At 41.7% G+C, this 19,203-nt stretch overlaps 1 protein-coding gene across 14 annotated transcripts in view; it reads left to right on the top strand.

The window, feature by feature from the left end:
- The window catches only part of LOC122630333 (broad-complex core protein), a 59,885-nt gene that overhangs the window by 14,629 nt on the left and 26,053 nt on the right, over positions 1-19,203 (top strand). For 6 of the 14 annotated variants that reach the window (XM_043814720.1, XM_043814728.1, XM_043814733.1 and 3 more), the window contains exons 2-5: positions 4,333-4,534; positions 4,624-4,815; positions 5,177-5,759; positions 6,428-6,487. In XM_043814720.1, the coding sequence (XP_043670655.1) occupies positions 4,349-4,534; positions 4,624-4,815; positions 5,177-5,759; positions 6,428-6,487 (1,021 nt within the window). In that variant the 5' untranslated portion in view covers positions 4,333-4,348. Of the gene's footprint in view, positions 1-388; positions 496-628; positions 916-3,045; positions 3,357-4,332; positions 4,535-4,623; positions 4,816-5,176; positions 5,760-6,427; positions 6,488-19,203 lie in introns of those variants that run through there. The other 8 variants (XM_043814724.1, XM_043814729.1, XM_043814734.1 and 5 more) reach the window with 4 other exon arrangements.

Raw genomic sequence — 19,203 nt, 5'->3', positions numbered from 1 at the left:
TTACCTCTTCCACCACCACCGTCACCGTCACCGTCACCGTCATCCTCACCGTCGTCGTCACCGTCGTCGTCTCCGTTGCCGTTGCCGTCAACGTCGCCGTCACTTCCGTGTCCTCGCCGGTTTTTTCTTCGTCTTTGCCTTCCTCGCCTTTGATTACGCGATTATCGCGAATATAAATCCTAGTGCCTGCGGCTCGCGCGTACACGGTGTGAACGACACAACGATATACGATTATTAAGGATACACCCGTTATATCGTTCAAGTATTTTCGTAAAGCAAAAAATAAGGTTAATTGCTAATAATAATACTAATAATAATAATTAATAATAATCGTAATCGTAATCGTAATCGTAATAATAATATCAATAATTATAACAATAATATAAAGAAGAGGAAGAAAAGGGAGGATCGTACATGGAGCATGGTGTCCCAAGGTTGAAGAGGGCCAAGAAGGGCGAGCACGTGAGCGTTGTCTTCGGCCGGTGTCGCGACGAGGTAAAGATCGCGATCTCCTACGATTTTCAACTGTATATCAAACTTTTCACACATCGATCACTTGTTCCGAACGAAACTAAGTAGGCATCTTTCGTTTTCTCTCTCTCTCTCTCTCTCTCTCTCTCCATCTCTTCATCTCTCTTGATTCATTTCTTTCGCAGCAGGGAAGACCGCGGTGTCCTTATACCTTTGTCCTCTTCCTTGTCTCCTTTCCCACCTCCTTGCGGCGTTCGTGGCCGGCGAGCTTTTCGTACGTTTTCGTGCGAGAACCCGAAGAGACCTTCAATAGTAGCGCGATGCTCGCGACGCGCCGTTTTGGGGGTTAGTTCGGGCGCGCACACCGCGTCGTCCGCATCGTCGAGGGGCGAGAACGTCACAGATTCGAATGGGATGGGACGAATGGATAGATAGAAATATAGGGTAAGAGAGAGAGAGAGAGTCAAGAAGGAGAAAAAGAGAGTGATCGAGTGAGAGAAAGAGAGTTAAAGAGAGAAAAAAAGAACGATGGTGCACCGAAGAAAATAGTGATTTCAACGATACACATATACGCGCCTTTTTCGAAGTTCTCGCGCGGTTTTCCCCTGTCCTCCTTCCCCTCCCTCTCCCGTCACAACGAAGCGTCCTCGTTTAGTTGTTCGGCCGTTCTCGGTGGTGGCGGCGCGACATACATATATATATGTATATATATATGGTGTGTACGTATGTACGTACCTACCTATGTGTATGTTTCTTCGGAAATCCGTTGCGTTCCGACGAATCACGAGGTTGCACGCGCAAGAAGCGGGAAATGTTCTGGCGGCACATGCTGTACATACGTATAATATTGTCAGTATCTACCTCGATTTCGATTGACCTTCGTCATGGTGAAGTTTGAAAGAAGGCAAGAGACTTCGGAACGTGATTGGAACTGAATCGTATATCTTTCTCTCTCTCTCTTTCTCTCTCTCTCTCTCTCTCTCTCTCTCTCTCTCTCTCTCTATCCTTTCTTTCTTTTTCTTCTTTTCCGTCATCCGATATGCGTGCGATCGTCATTTTTTTCTTTTCACTAGCATCTTTTAGTCACGATGAAAGCACGAGAGACAGATTTTCGAGATCGTTTGAAACTCGTAGAAAACGCGCGCGCGAGTGTGTATATAATGTGTATGTGTATGTGTGAAATAGAGGAGAGAGAGAGAGAGAGAGAGAAAGAAAAAAAAAGAGAAAGAGAAAGTGGGCGCGCGCGCGTACGCGATGATAACGCGCGCTCCAAATCTTCACGGCTGATCTCACTCACGGAGGACTACGCCGATCTTTGCGCACTTTTTTTGCGAGGTGGCGTTGCGGAGATAAAACGCGGAACGCTTTACGACAGTCCATTGTTTCGGTCATTAGCTTACGCGGCATGACGAGCGATAGGTGCGCTTTCGCGATAACGTCCACCATCATCATCACCATCACCACCACCACCACCACCACCACCACCACCATCACCATCACCATCACCATCACCATCACTACCACCACCACCACCACCACTATCATCGCATTAAACTACTGCTATTACTATTCTTACTACTACTGCTACTGTTACTGTTACTACTAGTACTGTTACTACTACTATCACTACTATCACCACTGTTGCCACATTACTGTTAACACCGTTATTAATATCATTGTTACTTTTCCCCACTTGTAAATTGTGGTTTCTTTTTTTTTTTCTTTCTTCATTATTTTTTGTAATTATTAATTTTATCTTTTCTCTTGTTCTTCTTTTCTTTTTTTTTTCTTTCTTTCTTTCTTTTCTTTTCGGGAAGTGCGGTGAATGTGCCTCAACAACGCGAGTGCGTTCTGACGCTTTTTAACGACGGCACCGTCGCCGTGGCCACCGTCGTTCGCGGTCGTACTAAGCGCGCGTATATTGGACGAAAAATAGAAAAAAAGAAAAAAAAAAGAAGGAAAGGTAATCGCTCGTTGATTATCTCTCTCTTTCTCTTTCTCTTTCTCTATCACTATCTCTCTATCTCTCTATCTCTATCTCTCTATCTCCGATCGACAAAAAAGACCTTCGATTCTTTTTCTCTTCGCCTTTAAGCAGAAACTGTAATACTCTTCTTTTCATTCACGAAGTGGTGGCGAGTGATCTACGTTTCGCGTAAATAAGCCACAAAGAAAGAAAGAAAGAAAGAAAGGAAGGAAGGAAGAAAGAAAAAAAAGAAAGAAAGAAAGAAAGAAAGAAAGTAACAGAAAGAGGCCTTCTTCTTTCTGACCGGTATTTCCCGCGTTGAACTTTCATCGTTCGTGTCAATCGTTCGTGTCGTCATCGTTGCCATCATCATCGTCATCGTCGTCGTCGTCGTCTTCATTATTGTCTATAGTTTTCGTCAAACTTGTTCGACTTTCTTGTGCTTCTTCGTTACCGGCTTCTTAAATGTTTATATCCGTCGTGCTAGATATCGTGTCTCCCTTCCTTCCATTTTTGTTTCTTCTTTTCTTTCTTCTTTACTCTTTCCTTGACCATCCTTTTTTCGTTTCTTTTTTTTTTTCTTCTCTCTCTCTCTCTCTCTTTCTCTTTCTCTCCCCCCTCGCTCAACCGCTACCGATCTTTAACGCAATAACGTGCTCGAGAGGCCTCCGTAAATTCCCTCGTAAAGGATTGCACAGTGCCCACTGTTCTCGTGTTATCAAACAATGTTTAGCGATTCTCACGAGACTCCGAAACTTATCTCGAATTCGTCAGACATAAATTTAGCAGACTACGATAGCGCTGGTAAAAAACTGTGAGAATGTGTTCCGGCCGAAACGTATTTTTTCTCTTTCGAATTAGTGCCTTACATTCGTGCAGTGATATACGAGTTGTTGTTGGTGTATATGTATATTATAGTGTGAGTTAGAAAGTTTAGCGACGATAAGGAGGTTGATTGAATTACGGCGTTAAACGATTTCGAATCGGAGACAGAGTGCGAAGATAGTTTGTTATGCTTTTTTTTTTTTTTTCTCGGTGTCCGTTATCCCCGAGTATATCAAACGAATAGAGAGAGGAGAGAGAGAGAGAGAGAGAGAGAGAGAGGGAGGGAGAGGGAGAGAAGGAGAGAAAGAGAGAGAAAGAGAAAGAGCCGTGTCAAACGTTATAATTATTACTTTAAGTAACAATATAATTATGATCAATGACGTGCTTTCAAACGTTGGAAATCTTTTTTACTAGAATGTATTGCTACACTTATGCAGGGAGTCGACTCTGCAAATTTGTTTTAAGATTTTTTTATCATTTCGCTAAGATAACACTATCAGCATACATTTAATGCTTGCGCTTTTATAAGTAGCAGAGAGTATTATTTAATCGTATGTTCTGGCTTGGCTCCAGCTTGACGACCTAATTTTTTTTTGCTCTGGCAAAATAAAAATATGGAATATTATTGCTTTGCAACTTTTCCCTTAAATAAAGTACGATATTGGCAATATTAATGTTTGATATTTGTTAAATGGGTCATCTTTTTCGTTACTGCGAACACGAAATTTAATTATTCTTATTCGGGTGGAACTGTTTGCATATTTTTTGAACTAATAATATTTTTCATATTTTAAATTGCAAGAAGATAGTTCAATATATAATTACTTTATTTCCATATTATCGGTTACGTAATTCTTTATCCAGTTAATAAAATGAATTGGACATCTGTTTTAATAATTAGTTTATTCGCGTATAAAGATATATATTTCTTTATCAAACAAATAATATATCAAGATGAAAGTATTACATTTATATAGCAATCTTGGAATTTTTATAAATTGTTTTAAGAAAACAGTAACGTTCGCTTTATGTACGGAGGTAATAAATAAGATTTGATTTTATGTTTGCAGGTGAATAGATATAACGATGGTAGATACGCAACACTTTTGTCTGCGATGGAATAATTACCAAAGCAGCATAACGTCAGCTTTTGAAAACTTGAGAGATGACGAGGACTTTGTGGACGTTACATTGGCTTGTGATGGCAAGAGCCTCAAAGCACACCGGGTTGTACTTTCTGCTTGCAGTCCATACTTTAGGGAACTTCTCAAGGTAGATAGCAATGAATTTTTTTTTATGTTTTTATTTTCTATTTTACAAAGTAAAATTACAACTATAAAGTTATAATTCTATTATTTCAGAGCACACCATGCAAGCATCCGGTGATAGTACTTCAAGATGTAGCGTTCAGTGACTTACACGCCTTGGTGGAGTTCATCTACCATGGGGAAGTGAACGTACATCAACGTTCTCTTAGCAGTTTCCTTAAAACTGCAGAAGTACTTAGGGTATCGGGTCTTACACAACAAGCTGACCAGACGGATAGGGACGAGGTGAGTAGGAATTATAATTAATTCAGAACAAACATATTCCATTGTTAGAAAGTATACAATGTATCTTGCTAGTAATCCTTGCATGGTCGAGTAAAAGTAGATCGATCGTATCGTTAAATTTTCGTTGATGAAAAACAAAAAAAAAAGAAAAAGAAAAAGAAAAGAGAAATAACAGAAATCGTTGCGAGACTCTTAAAGAGAAAAAAAAAGAAAAAAAAAAATCAGGCGCCAATGAATTTTTTCTATACTCCGTACGTATATATTCGTTGACTCGGATGACGCCGGAAAATCTTTTATATACGCGATATAGATAGACGAATCGAGTGGTGACTCTAACGAAACGTTTTTTGCCACGATTTAGCTCTCACATGTTCGCGCACTGGCTGCTGGTGTTAATCATCTTCCTTTTCACGAAAAATCAGAAGAAAGTTTTCCTCGTAGTGGTTCCCCGCCTGCACCGACAACTCCAACACCTACGACGGTGCAACAGTTATTGCGTAGAGCACAGATACGTAGGAACGAGAGGCGTACGCCGGATCTTCACGAGGATTCGGCGAAAAGATCGAGGGTATCCTCGCCACCTCTCAACAATAACGACGCTACGCCGACCGACTTCTCGATGGTGAAAAACAATCATCTTTCGAGTAAAGTGGAAGGTAACGGTGTCCACGAAGAGAACAGTCCCATAGAAGATAATATAAAGTGCGAGCCTTTGGAATTGACCGGTGGTAATGGTGGGAATGCCGGTAACAACGAGGACTCTTCGGATTCGGGAGCAGCGGCATCGGATAGGCCACCGGCGTCGGCGAGTAGTAACGAACACGAGCCTGAACCTGAACACGCACCGACGCAAAATTTTATACCGGAAAGCAAATTGTTCACATCGACGCCAGGAAGTTTTAACTTCAGTATGGCGGCCCTCACGGATCACACGCCATTGTCAGGTACGTCAGAGTTTTATTTTCGAAGCAGGCCTGTACGCACCACTCAAACATCCCCATATATATATAAACATAATTATTACGAAATCATTCGTAAATCCTTGTTACGTTGTTCATGATCCTTGCGCGCACGCGTTTAGAGCTCGTCCTTCGCGTACCAAAGTATGCATTTACTCTTTCCCTTTCTCTCTTTCTATCTCTTTCCGTCTCTCTCTCTCTCTCTCTCTCTCTCTCTCTCTCTCTCTCTCTCTCTCTCTCTCTCTCTCTCTCTCTGGTTATCTCTGTCTATCTCTGTGTTTCTCTTTCTTCCTTTTGTTCCTTTGATCTCTCACGAACGTTCAATGCCAATGCTATAATGTATTCGATATTTCGAGAGATTCGCATTCTTCGTGCGGCTTTTCATTGTCTTAACGCGCACGAAATGGAAACTTGATCGTCCCAGTTATTTATTTTCTTCTTTCTTTTTTTTTACCCCCTTTTTTTTCAGTCGCGAATGCATTTTTATTTCTTACGTTCCGGCACACACAATAACTCGTTATGTCATTATCATCATTTATTATTACTTTACCGGTTATCATGTTTTTATTACATGGCGACGTTCTCATTATTGCGTACAGGCCTTCAAATCGATTTCTGTTAACGAGAACTCCCGTCGCTATGCATGACAATAGTGAAATTTCCAGGGTTGGGCCACGGGTTGCAAACGCCGGATTTAGCAGGAACTTCGCAAGGTAAGAAAATTCTTTTTTGGCTCCGTCCGAATAGAAATCAATGGAATATCCGAGACAATTAAGATTATTCTTTTCGTTTTTTCTTTTCTTTATATCCGATATAGCAAATATGCGTATATATTTTTCAACGATATTCTTTTGATCTTCTTAAGGGCGCTCTACGCTACACACTCTATGATCTTTCATCGACGGTCGATACGTCGCAGCCACGAACCGCTTGCGGTGTAACGAGTCGATCTAAAAAAGTAACTAAGACTTGTGCAGTTATATCAAACTAACAAATCACGAATTAAAAAAAGAATGAACGTATTTATTGGTTGCGGTGAAAGAGCACTACTGTCTGCTTGGAAGATTAAATTTCTTCTAATTGGCATGCGTTAAAAAATCATCGTTATCATCATACAATACGATGTCATCACGATTCGCTTGCATTTACATTTCATGATATATCATATGGTACGAGGATATCTGTATATTTCGGTGATATCAAGGCGTGGAATTTAATTGTTGGTTTTCGATCATTTCGCGGCCGCGGCGTCCGTTCGAAAAAAACGGCAGCGTGTTTGTTTGACGTTAACGAGCATTTGTACGATCGTCAAATCTTTGACTATTATCAAGAATATCGATCGCGTATCGTATCTCTATAATGTCTCTTCTTTTTGTTTTCTTCTCTCCCAATTTTTTTTTCTTTTCTTTTTGTTTTTTTTTCTCTCTTTCTTTCCTTCGAATTAACAGTCGGACAAATATTTCTTGCTTAACCTATCAAATTAACTATGGCCGGTAACGATAAATCATCATTAATTCTTATCGCGATAGAGGAACGACGGGAATAGATAGATAGATAGATTCTTCTCTCGCCATTGAATCGCCGATTATGCAGTATCATTATTATTATTATTATTATTATTATAATAATTGGCACAAGAAGCAATGACAGAAATATCAGTTTGGCATTACTGTACAACGATAAGTCTATTGCGATCGTTACTTTGTTAGCCTAGCTAAAGATAAGGAAACGTATGAATAAAGGAAAATGAATAGATAACGATGCGGCGGCGAACAGTCCAGATTACGTAATTACTTTCCTCTATGATATTATCGAATTGATGACATTATTGACACTTTCAATTTCGATTAAAACCGGCGCGACTACGACGGCAACGATTTATTTTAAAACGGCAATACTTAAATACGCGTTTTACTATTTCGTACCAGACACAATCATTCGTGTTTCGTATATATCATTCTATCTCTTCGTCCTTTCATCGATTCCGACCGACGCGCTTGAATTTATCGAAACGACGCGAACATTTTCGTTTGTTTCTCTTTTTCTTCTTTTTCTTCTTTCTACTTCTTCTCCTTCTTCTTCTTCATCTTCTACTTCTTTTCTCTCTCTCTCTCTCTCTCTCTCTCTCTCTCTCTCTCTCTCTCTCTCTCTCTCTCTCTCTCTCTCTTTTTTTTTCTTTCATTCTTTCACGCTACGCGCGCGGACCACTCTAAATCTTTTATCGGCATCTCGTAATTCTACGGACTTTAGCCGTTAAGCTGCTTCGTTATAAAAAATTTACAGCTTATTTGTTTTGCAAATACGTACGAAAGAGGATGTGATAGGATGGCCAAGTTATCACTTTTTATGATTTGCCGTTATTTGACCCGTGAAGAACGAACAGTACATATATATACATATATAACATTACGATGTTGCAGCATATTATTACCTTGCGAGAGATCGATGATTTCTTTATTATCAATTCGCCACGAATGCGAAATATGCGAACGAATTTCTTTTTCTTATTTAGCGTTCCTTTTTCTTTTTTTACCTATTTTTTTTTGTTTTGTTATTTTACGTTTTTTTTTTTTTTTCCTTTTCTTTTTTATTTTCTCTCGAGGGCATACATACTTGCCCCCACGTTCAATTTTTTCCGAATTTTCTCGGAACACTCTGATCTAAGAGTCAACGAACGATATTATTCGAAAGGGGATATACCTTTCGTCGTCGCGTTGATCTCTTTCGTTAAACAAATCGAACGAGTGAAAGAGAGAAAGTAGAAGAGAGAAGGAAGAGACAAGATCGTGACAACTCGAAGATCTCTTACGATCGTCGCGCGTCTCTGTTTTTCCTCTTCTCGACTTTTCCCCCCTTCTCCGCGAGAGAACATTTTTGCGAGTGTGTTTCCGGGAAAAGGGAAAATCCAAAGGGGTGGAACACGATTCGCGATTATCGCGATTTTTACCGAAAAAACTGCTTAATTATAGAAAAAGGGAAAATGAGGAGGGAAGGGAAATATATACTATATATATATATATATACATATACACTACATACATACATACATACATACATACACATACATAAAAAGAAAAAAACAGAAAAGGAAAGATAAAAAAATCGCTAAAGACGAAGGAAGAAGAAAAAAGATAAAATAAAATAAAATAAAATAAAATAAAAAAGGAAAAAAAAAAAAAAGAAATGCTTCTTTCAAAGTCTGCTAGCCGCGCGTCTGCTAGCTAACGCGCGTCTCGACGTTGAGCAAATTCAGGTGCGGCCCTGTTTCGTCGATTAATATTTGAACGGCTGGCTTATACTAGGTTAGTACTGAAAAAGTTATCGTGGTGGGTGCGAGGGCAGATAGAAGAGAAAGGGGAGGTAGAGAGGGTAGGGTTGGAGGGGCAAGGCAGAACAGAAGAGAGACAGACAGACAGACAGACAGAGAGAGAGGAAGAGAGAGAGAGAGAAAGAGAGAGAAAGAGAGGAGAGAGAGAGAGAGAGAGAAGGCGAGGTGTGGTGGTGGGGGAAGGGGGTGGTGAGGGGACCGTTGATAAAACCACAGATGTTATCCGCGAAATTCAAGGTCCCTCTATCTCCGACGAACGTGGCCAACTAAAAATACGACGACCTTGGTGCGCCACTCACGTTCCTACCGCGCACTGCGAATCATTAGACACATTAAATTATACGACGCTCGTCCCACAAGCAAGCAAGCAAGCAAGCAAGCAAGCAAGCAAGCAAGCAAGCGAGTAAGCGAGTAAGCGAGCGAATGTCCGACGACATCTATGAGGCAAGCTTTTCTCGCGAAACCAATATTTTCTTCGCGAGCCCATTTTCTACGTGTTTAGTTTTCTTTTTCCTTCCTTTACTCTCTCTCTCTCTCTCTCTCTTTCTCTCTCTCTTTCATTCATTCGTACTTTATCTCCGTTTCTCTATTCGTCTTCCTCTTTCGTCTTCTCTCTTTTATTCTATCTCTCTCTATCTCTCTCTCTCTCTTTTTTATTTTCTTCTCTCCTTGTTCTACGAAAAGCAGCCTCCTACCAAGAAACACCGAGTCGTCGAGTTGCACTTTTTAACGCGAACGCGAATATATAGACTTGGACGGTGCAAGATACACGCTCGAAAGGCGAGCACTAAAATAGATTTATGCTGCCGTCGGCCGGCGCGTTTTAGAAAAGAACTCTATATATCGTGCCTTTTATTCGTCCCGAGTATACCAGTGAATTTTCGGTTACGGTTACACTCGCGCCTGGGACGTTTCGGAATATGTAGTATGAAAACTTTGGGAGAGACTTTTTATAGAGAGACTAGTAGTAGTAGTTCTCGTTGTCCTCCTCGTCGTTTTACGATTTATCTATATAAAACTGGATGAAAAATTATCTAATATCGATTTTCATATTGTTTTCCTTTTGTTTCAAACTTCATTCCTTGTTCGTTATATTCGTTAGAGTCTATCGTTAAGGATCCAGTAACGAGAATCAAAGTTGCATGGAGTCCTAAGTTTTGGCAACGTTTCAAAAGTTTAACGCGATAGCAGGGTCGATGGTCTCTCTCTCTCTCTCTCTCTCTCTCTCTCTCTCTCTCTCTCTCTCTCTCTCTCTCTCTCTCTCTCTCGATATTTCTTGCGTGGGATCTTCGCGAATATAGCGAATTGCTATCGCATTCGGCCGATGACGTAGGTGAACATCTTTCTCTGTTTCTCTCTCTCTTTGCTCTCTCCCTTTCCTTCCCCTTTTCTCCTCTTCCTTACCCCCTGCCACCGCGTTGTTTCTTATTAATTCACGCGAATCATTGCATTTAAACGTCTCCTAATATCGTCTTCTATTTCTTATAATTATCTATATGCACGTTGAAGATTTATCGAAATGCGATTGATATTAATATAAGAATAGATGGAAGATCAAGCATAGAGAAAAGAAAAATGAAGAAGGACGGAAGGGAAAGGAAGAGGGAGAAGGTTTGATTAGAGAAGATATTACGTCGTCAGAATTGAAGGGAATCGATGCGATGCCCCGATTCTTTTTCTTTCTCTTTCCCTTTTTTCTTTTTTTTTTTTCCACGTATACCGATATAATAATCGTCCTTTTTCGTCCTTATCTTTGCAGAAATAAATTCTGCAGACTCTACGTTAAGCATGTTGGGTTCTATGCATGTTCATCGATAAATCGGAATTCTTTAATCGTTCTTAATGCATAACGTCGTTATGTTAAAAAAAAAAAAAAAGAAAGAAAAAAGAAAAAAACTTGAAAGAAAAATAATAAAAAAATAAAGAGAGAAATAAACAAAGAAATACATGGAATGTATTGTCACGAGAGAAAATTTTGCTCGTTAGATAGATGAATGAATAGATAAATAGGAAAACGAAGAAAAAGAGAGAGAGACAGAAAGAGAGAGAGAGAGAGAGAGAGAAAGAGAAGCGACAGCTTCGTTGGAAAGACCGAGGCTTCTTTGTTCGGCTCAACGACGACCATGGAAAGAGAGAGAGAGAGAGAGAAAGAGAGAGATATCTTTCCATAGATTCGCTCGCGAAAGTATTTAAATTCGCGAAAAACTTTCTTTCGTAGCGATCACTTCTATCGCGTTATCTTCGAAGAGTATTTCGAACGAGAACAAGGTCCGTGTATATATTCATCATCATCAACATCATCATCATCGTTACTTTTTCTAACCTCGAGAGTTCTCGCGAGATAGAGATATCGAAATCGAGTTAGGACCGGTTCGTTCGTACTATCCTTCTTCGTCTTGGAAAAAAGTCAAAGAGGAAAGGTCTTCGATACCTTCGGATCGAAGTTTTCACTGGAATATTAGGAAAGTCTTTTTTTTTTTCTCTAGCATTTTCTTTCTAGCTTCCCTTTTTTTTTCTTCTTTTACCTTTTTTTCTCGCCCCGGGACACGATATTCTTAGCTCGTTTTTCGGCGAGCATCGAGAATTTGTTTAAAAAAGCTGATAGAAAAGAAAAAAGAGAGAGAGAGAGAGAGAGAGAGAGGGTAGCTTCTGGTAGAATCGCGTTAGTGAGAGTCTCGTATAGTCGACCGACCTTTTTTTACGCTTTTATTCCTCACTCACTTTTCTCTCTCTCTCTCTCTCTCATTTTTCTCCCCGCTCCTTTACGCGAAAACGCCTGCACGCGCCCGTAACCTGTTGTAAAAGCGAGCCGCGTAAAAATAGCGAATGCCGAGCTAGTACTTTATCCTCTTCTTCTTTCTCTGTATCAGAGAGACGGCGTTGCAGTCTCCGCTCGTGCAACGCACCGAGCAAATATTTATTCCGTGGGACGTCGACGGTACGCCGGACACATGCCGCCTCTCTTTCTCTCTCTTTATTTCTTTCTTTCTCTTTCTCTTCTTTCTCTTTCTCTTTCTCTTCTTTCTCTTTCCCTCCCTCTTGACAATGACGCCACCAAAATTCTTGCGGAGGTGGTCGCATCGCGTTACGAGCCAACGAACCAGATCGGCTTATTTGCACTACTCCTTCTTGAAAAATAGCGAAAGGCAAGCATAAAACGCGAGGTATTTCTACGAGGAAACATCCGATCCGTTCTTCTTCTTCTTCTTCGTTTAATCCGTCGCGTATTCGAACGTATGATTAGTATATTCATATATATATATACACACATACATTCGTGATCCATGTATAATCACGTGAGAAATCACGTGTTTTGACATCGTCTTATCCTCCAATTATATTTGCATACGAAAGAGTATCTTTTTGACAATGATCGAATAACTAAGATCGATGATTTCGATCTAAACATTTTTTTCCATCGGAATGGCCAGCGTATCCTCTAATCAACACACACACATACACACGTACATATATACATACATACATATATATATATGTCAAATTCGATTAAATCATGTACCTTCCCTTTCTAGAAGCTCCGATATATCTCGATTCTGACGCGTTCCCGAAAAAACGCGAATTGCGTAATCATTTCAAGATCAGCTGTTTACCGGTCATTGAATTCGCAACGCCATCTATAGGTGTCTAAAAGAAACGAACCACGAATTCGTTGCTTTCTGCCGACGTGACACGATTTGCTTGCACAGGTTTTGTTTACCCGATATTCTCCTCCCGTCACTACCACCTCCTCCTCCCCCATCCTTCTTCCTCTTCATCTTTACGCTCGTTCCCTCCCTCCCTCCCACCCTCTATCTCTATCTCTCTGTCTGTCTGTCTGTCCGTCTGTCTGTCTGCCTGTCTGTCTGTCTGTCTGTCTGTCTGTCTATCTATCTATCTATCTATCTTTCTCTTTCTTTCAAGTTCCATTCACTCGACGCGAAGTTTTTCGTCGCTGTTACATGCAGAGAGAAAGAGTGCGAGCGCATTAGCAATTTGCTTTCGCGCGAACGGGCCGGTGACGGTGGAGGCGGCGGAGGTAGAGGGGTGGGGGGAGGGCGGCGGCGGCGGCGGCGGCGGCGGCGGCGGCTGTCAAGGCCGAGCAACGAAAGTTCGTTCTGAACCGAATCCGACGGAATTTTTTATCTGTAGTACGTACTTATCGGGGGACGCCCAGGTCTAGCTGCTTGTTTTCGCCTGTGCTATTATCGATGATGAACTTGAGGTGACCTCGAAAACTGCGCAACAACGAATACGAACGTTCTTGTGTGCGTGCGTGCGTACATCTCGTCCGTGGCCGTGCCGTACCGCTAATATGCGCGATGCGTGCAAACGAGAGAGATGGAGAGAAAGACCGAGCGAGCGAGCGAGCGAGAGAGAGGGAGAGGGAGAGAGAGAGAGAGAGAGAGAGAGAGAGAGAGAGAGTTTAACGTTCTCGCTTTTTAAGCTCCTCTATATCGCTCGTGACTTCGCTTCTTTTCTGTTTGAAAAAAAACTTTCCAATTCCCTCTGGCGCGAGATATTTTCTTTGAATTATCGTCGTTAGCTCGTCGACAACCTTCTCAAAACAAAAAAAAAAAAAAAAAGGAGAGAAAAGAAAGAAAGGACACCATAGGCGTGCGCTTCTTCGACGTTATATCAAGGATTTTTTTTAATTTTTACGAAAAGGTGGATAACTTCCGTGTATGAATGGGGGGCATGGTCACTCGTCGTCGGTATTTTTCCGCGATAGTTTCATTAAAAAGTATTCCCAATGGCCACGCGTGTTTGTCTTTTTATAAATTTACTTTTACGCTTAAGAAGGAAGATTTTCTCTCACTCTTTCTTTTGATTTGCATTTCCCACCGGTCCTACTCTTTTTATCCCATCTCGGTTGGCTCGCGATAACGCAGCCACGAAATATGTCCCGCTCTCCCCCTCTTCTTCTCCTCCGACCTAAAACATCAGAATCCTTGAAAATAATCTCGCGTGTACTTACTCGGCTTGGTATTTCCTCTCTTGGCGAAACATTCGCGAGTTCGACTTCTTGCTTCTTCCGATGAGAGAGAAAGAAAAAGACAGAGAAAGAGAGAGAGAGAGAGAGAGAGAGAGAGAGAGAGAGAGAGAGAGAGAAAGAGAGAGAGAAAAAGAGAGAGAGAGAGAGAAAGAGAGAGAGAGAGAGCTCTCTTTTCGATTCGCGAGAGAGATCCGTGCAATCAAGGCAGAAGATACTTATATTTTTCTGGAGCCGTGTTTCAAGTAACCAACCGCCCCCTCTCTGTTACCGCCCCCTTCTCTTCCCCGCACGACATTTCTCTCTCCGGACCAACATCGTCATTCTCTCTCTCTCTCTCTTTTTTTCTCTCTCTCTTTTTCTCTCCTCCCTCTTCTTTCTCTCCCTCTTGCTGTTGAGGATTCGTAGTCGACCGTATGGCGGCCTATCGATCGCCGTAGCTCTCCGCGCGCTTAGAGTCAACATCAGTCATAATACAGCGCCACGGCACACGGGGGTTATTAAGAATAATACGCATCCTAGGTATATATCCTCCTCTTGGCACCGGGGCGAGGGGTGCGACGAAGAGGAGCCTGTCGAGGGGTGTTCCGTTGCCACGGTAACCGGCCGGGTAAAACCCCGCAAAGAACCATCGTCGGCCTGCTCCTGCCGTTACTGTATTGACATCCCATCTGCGCGGACGTTATTCTGCCCTTTTATGAGGCGATGGATGTACGACCATCCTGTTTCCCTCTTTTTCCTTTCCACCTCCCATCGCCACTTTGCTCCTTCTCCTTCAACTCCTTCTCTCTCTCTCTCTCTCTCTCTCTCTCTCACTCTCTCTCTCACTCTCTCTCTCTCTCTCTATCTTTATCTTTCTCTTTCTCTCTCTTTCTATCTTGACCAACTTCCTGGATCATTGGTGTCCAGTACCACGCTCGTTACCCGGCTCTTTGATCCACCGAACCATTCTCGTACACTCGATCGCATTTCACGCGTCGAGTTTCATCTACTATTTGTACGGATGAGATGAGTTAGACAGAGGGTGCGGGCGGTAAGGGGAGGGGTTTATGACGAGGGGAGGGGGCGGGTGGATGTAGAAGAGGAAAGAGCGTTAATAGGACATCGCTTTTATTTCCGTTCTAAATGATTCCATCGATGCGGACATACGCGATGAACATCACACGTACACGCACTTACGCGTTTTATATATATATATGTACTTATACATGCATAAAGAGAGAAAGAGAGAGGCATATAGAGACAGACAGACAGGCACATCCGGTTGGACTCAGCCCCCTCCTCTTTGGTTGCAGACCGGGAGGTCGCCGAGGAGGACGGGGGTTGGCAGTCCGCCACCAACGGCGAGAACCAACAACAATCCGGGCAATCGAGCGAAATTACAGGCTCTGATCAGTGCGAGGTGGTCCAGGAGAACCACCAGCAGCTGCCGATAATCGATCTCTTAGATGGCATTAACGATCAGGTGCAGATCGTCCTGAAATCGGAACCCCTGTCTCCGAAGATCGTCGAGTTCGAGTCTTGTCTTCTCTCGTCGGAAAACGACGAGTATCAGACGAGCGATCATTACGATCAATATCGTCATTATCGTCAGTCGCAACAACAACAACAACAGCAACCGCAACAACAACAACAACAACAACAACAACAACAACAACAACAACAACAACAACAACAGCAGCAGCAGCAGCAGCAGCAGCAGCAACATCAGCAACAACAACAACAACAACAACAACACGATCAACATCACCGTTATCCAAGCCAGGAAAGACTCGTAACCAATGAGAATCTATCGATCGGCGATTCCCGTTGGTTCTCTCAGGGAAACGAGCCGGCTCAGCCGGTAGCGAAAGTCCGTGAGGTATCCCGAAGGAACGCGGAGCAGGAGTTTAAGTTCTCAGGCCGATCGATCGGCGGCACTTACTGCAGCTTCTGTCAGAAAACCTTCTCTCGCGCATGGTCCCTTCAGAGACACCTCGCGGACACGCACTTCTACGTACCGCAATCGTTGTCCTGCGATCAGTGCGGAAGAAGTTACAAGAGCAGAAACAGCCTGGTCAGTCACAAGAGCCAATATCACGCGAGGAAGGACCGCAAAGATCACGATATCCACTGCGAACTTACATATTGATCCCTCGATAGATCGCTCCAATCGCCGATCGCATAGAGAAATGATATTTCTATTGGCGCGACAAGCGATCTCTAGTGTCGAGAATCTCTCTAGGTTCGCTATTTTGTAAATATTAGGCCGTTTTTTACTTGCTCGTCGCGATAACGTTGGCTATCTCGGTTCGGAGGTAACGCGCGGATCGCGAAAGTTCTTCGTCCGTCCGTCCGTCCGTCCGTCCGTCCGTTCGTTCCCTCGTTCTCTCGTTCGCTAAGAATTTCATATAAGAAGAGTTTATTCCTCGTGAAAATATCCGTTCAGCTAGTCCGTTCCTTTCTTTCTTTCTTTCTTTCTTTTTTTTCTTTTTTTAGATTAGTTACCACCAAAACCAAAGAGACTTGTTCGTATTTTCTTTCTATTACCATTATTAATAGCGATATTATATCGAGACTACGATTTTTTCAATCGATTCCATGAAAATATTTCGTCTTATCGCGTTAAGTTTATCGGCGAATTATCGTTACTGCAGCTCGATAGTAACGTGCGCTTCTTAATCCACGTACAGAAATCTTTTGTCGTTTTAGCTTTGAAAGAGAGAGATTTCCACGGATACGTCGCTCGTTGCCCGTACGATAAGCGTCGTGAACCTTTATCGGTTATCAACTTTTGTCTCTGAGCGCCACCTCGCACGACTATTCGGTATCAGAACGCCGAAATACTCTTTCCGGGAATTAGACACTTGGTCTTGTCACTTGTCCGTGATTCGATCCACGTATTCCTTCGACTTAGCAGAATTATCATCGAGCCGCTTTAATTTAGTTTTCGACGAATGCAAGTCATTCGGACGATATATCCCCATAGAAAGAAACACGCGTCGTATATCTTTTGATTTAAGCTAATACGTCGCTCCGAATTAAAATCGACGGATACTCGATCGATTCGTGATCTCGTTTATCCGAGTTTCTTCTCGTACGATTCGTGATCTACATTTATCGTTTACTTATCCGAAATAACGAGAAGCTCGACTATTATCTTGGACGCTAACTGCGATTATTATCTGGACTTTTGGTACATCGATCATTAGCGATTTTGAGCAGGCTGTCGGACGCACTAATCTGGCGGTATCACGTGTAGAGATAACATTATTTATTCGATAGAATTGCATCGGATTACGTAGTAGACCGGCAGTCAATAATAGCGCATCAGTCAATTTCACATAGATAGGAAAAGGTTCACCTTCCATCCATCTCGTATTATCTTATTCGTATAGAGAAAAATATGATTATCTATCGCAAATATTGATTTTTTTATCGAAGGTACGACAGTAGACCTCTGCTGGTATACGTATGATTAATTAACCGATTGTTCCATAGTACCAGCTTTCGTTCATTGTTCCTCGCATTTCGAGATACGTAGATAGGGGAGATTTTTATTACACAATCGTATATATCCATCCTTTCCTATATAATAGGATAACTTTAGTGTAAAAGGGAATTCTCGATTGGTACGCTGTTATTGACTGGTTTTACGAGTGACCGTCTATGTATATATAGATAAAATACATACAGACGTAACAGGCGCGAGTTTGTTGTTTTCCAAATACCGCGAATCGGTGAAACGCAAACCGATTCTCCAAATTGCGCTCGAAATCTTCGAATGGCTCTCGGTGACCCTGGTGTCCTTGTGTTCCGTGGATTTGCGGTCCGTTCGTACCGTTTTTTCACGCATTCCGCTTTCACAAAAAAAAGCATACCTCGAAACGAGATATAACGGATTGAAACGGTTGACATTTAGTTATCATAACGGACGATCGAATCACGGTAATTAATTTGTTCTATTTAAATGGTATACTAACTAAGGTTAACAAAGCAATGTACCTATCACGGTGTAAGCGTCGTTAATCAATGATGAAATAAAATGCATTTGAAAATGGATATAAGGACGTCTCACTAATTAACCAATCGAACGACGCTGAGAGCGTAGCGGGCTGGGAAGAGAGAGGGACGGGGAGATTTATGTCTTATCATTCAGCGGGGGTAGATTATGCGATGTCGCTTGTCTTAGATATTATCATTCTTATCGCCTTACGCGTATTACTGCCATAGATAAGGAGAAAAGAAAAAAGAATAAGGAAAGAAAAGAAAAACTATTCGACGAATTGCCGGAGTAACAAGTACATACATATTCTATGTATGTATATAAAGTATAACGTATTTATATATATATACACATATATACATACGTACATACATACATACATATGTATATATATATATATCACACACTGCGAATTCCACGTTTCTCTTTTCATCGCAACATCAGACCATTCAAATCGACGATAATCTATAATCACACCTGTATATAAATAGTCACACACGTATACCCACAAAAAGACTACACTGCTACTATTTCGCTGTAAATAATACGCATCGATCTCCATGGATTACATCCTCTGGTGCTCGGAAAATTACTAACGTCATCGCTCACGATCGTTCGCTGGAATCTTGGAATTGCTTGTACCTTTCTACCACTACTGTACTACTGTAATGCGCTAAAAAACAAAAAAAAAAAACAAAGCAACAACAAGCACAACAACAGCAGCAATAAAAAAAAAAGAGCGATCTCGAAAGACGAGTCGTCCATCATCTTCCGTAAGCGGAAGTGCCTCACTTTTTTTTCTTTTTCTTTTTTTTTTCGTTTATTTTTTTTTTCTTTCGACCGAGAGAAAAAAGGGAAAGAAAGAGAACGACAATTTACTACTACCAGTCGTCATAACGTAACGCACTTATATTACGCTCTAACAGTAAGGTCTACTTTTACAAAGGCCACGTGTTCAAGCAATAGTTTCGATAATGATGGTCGAGATAGAGTTATTGAGAAAAGTGAATAGGAATGAAATCTTGAAATCCAGTTTTGAGGCACTTCCGATGGAAAAGCACGACGACGCGCCGTAAACGAGAGAGAGAGAGAGAGAGAGAGAGAGAGAGAGAGAGAGAGAGAGAGA

Source organism: Vespula pensylvanica, chromosome 7, assembly GCF_014466175.1.
Source record: "Vespula pensylvanica isolate Volc-1 chromosome 7, ASM1446617v1, whole genome shotgun sequence".
Taxonomy (NCBI): Eukaryota; Metazoa; Arthropoda; class Insecta; order Hymenoptera; family Vespidae; genus Vespula; species Vespula pensylvanica.
The sequence above is the reverse complement of the archived record's forward strand: the minus strand, read 5'-3'. Positions and strand labels throughout refer to the sequence as shown.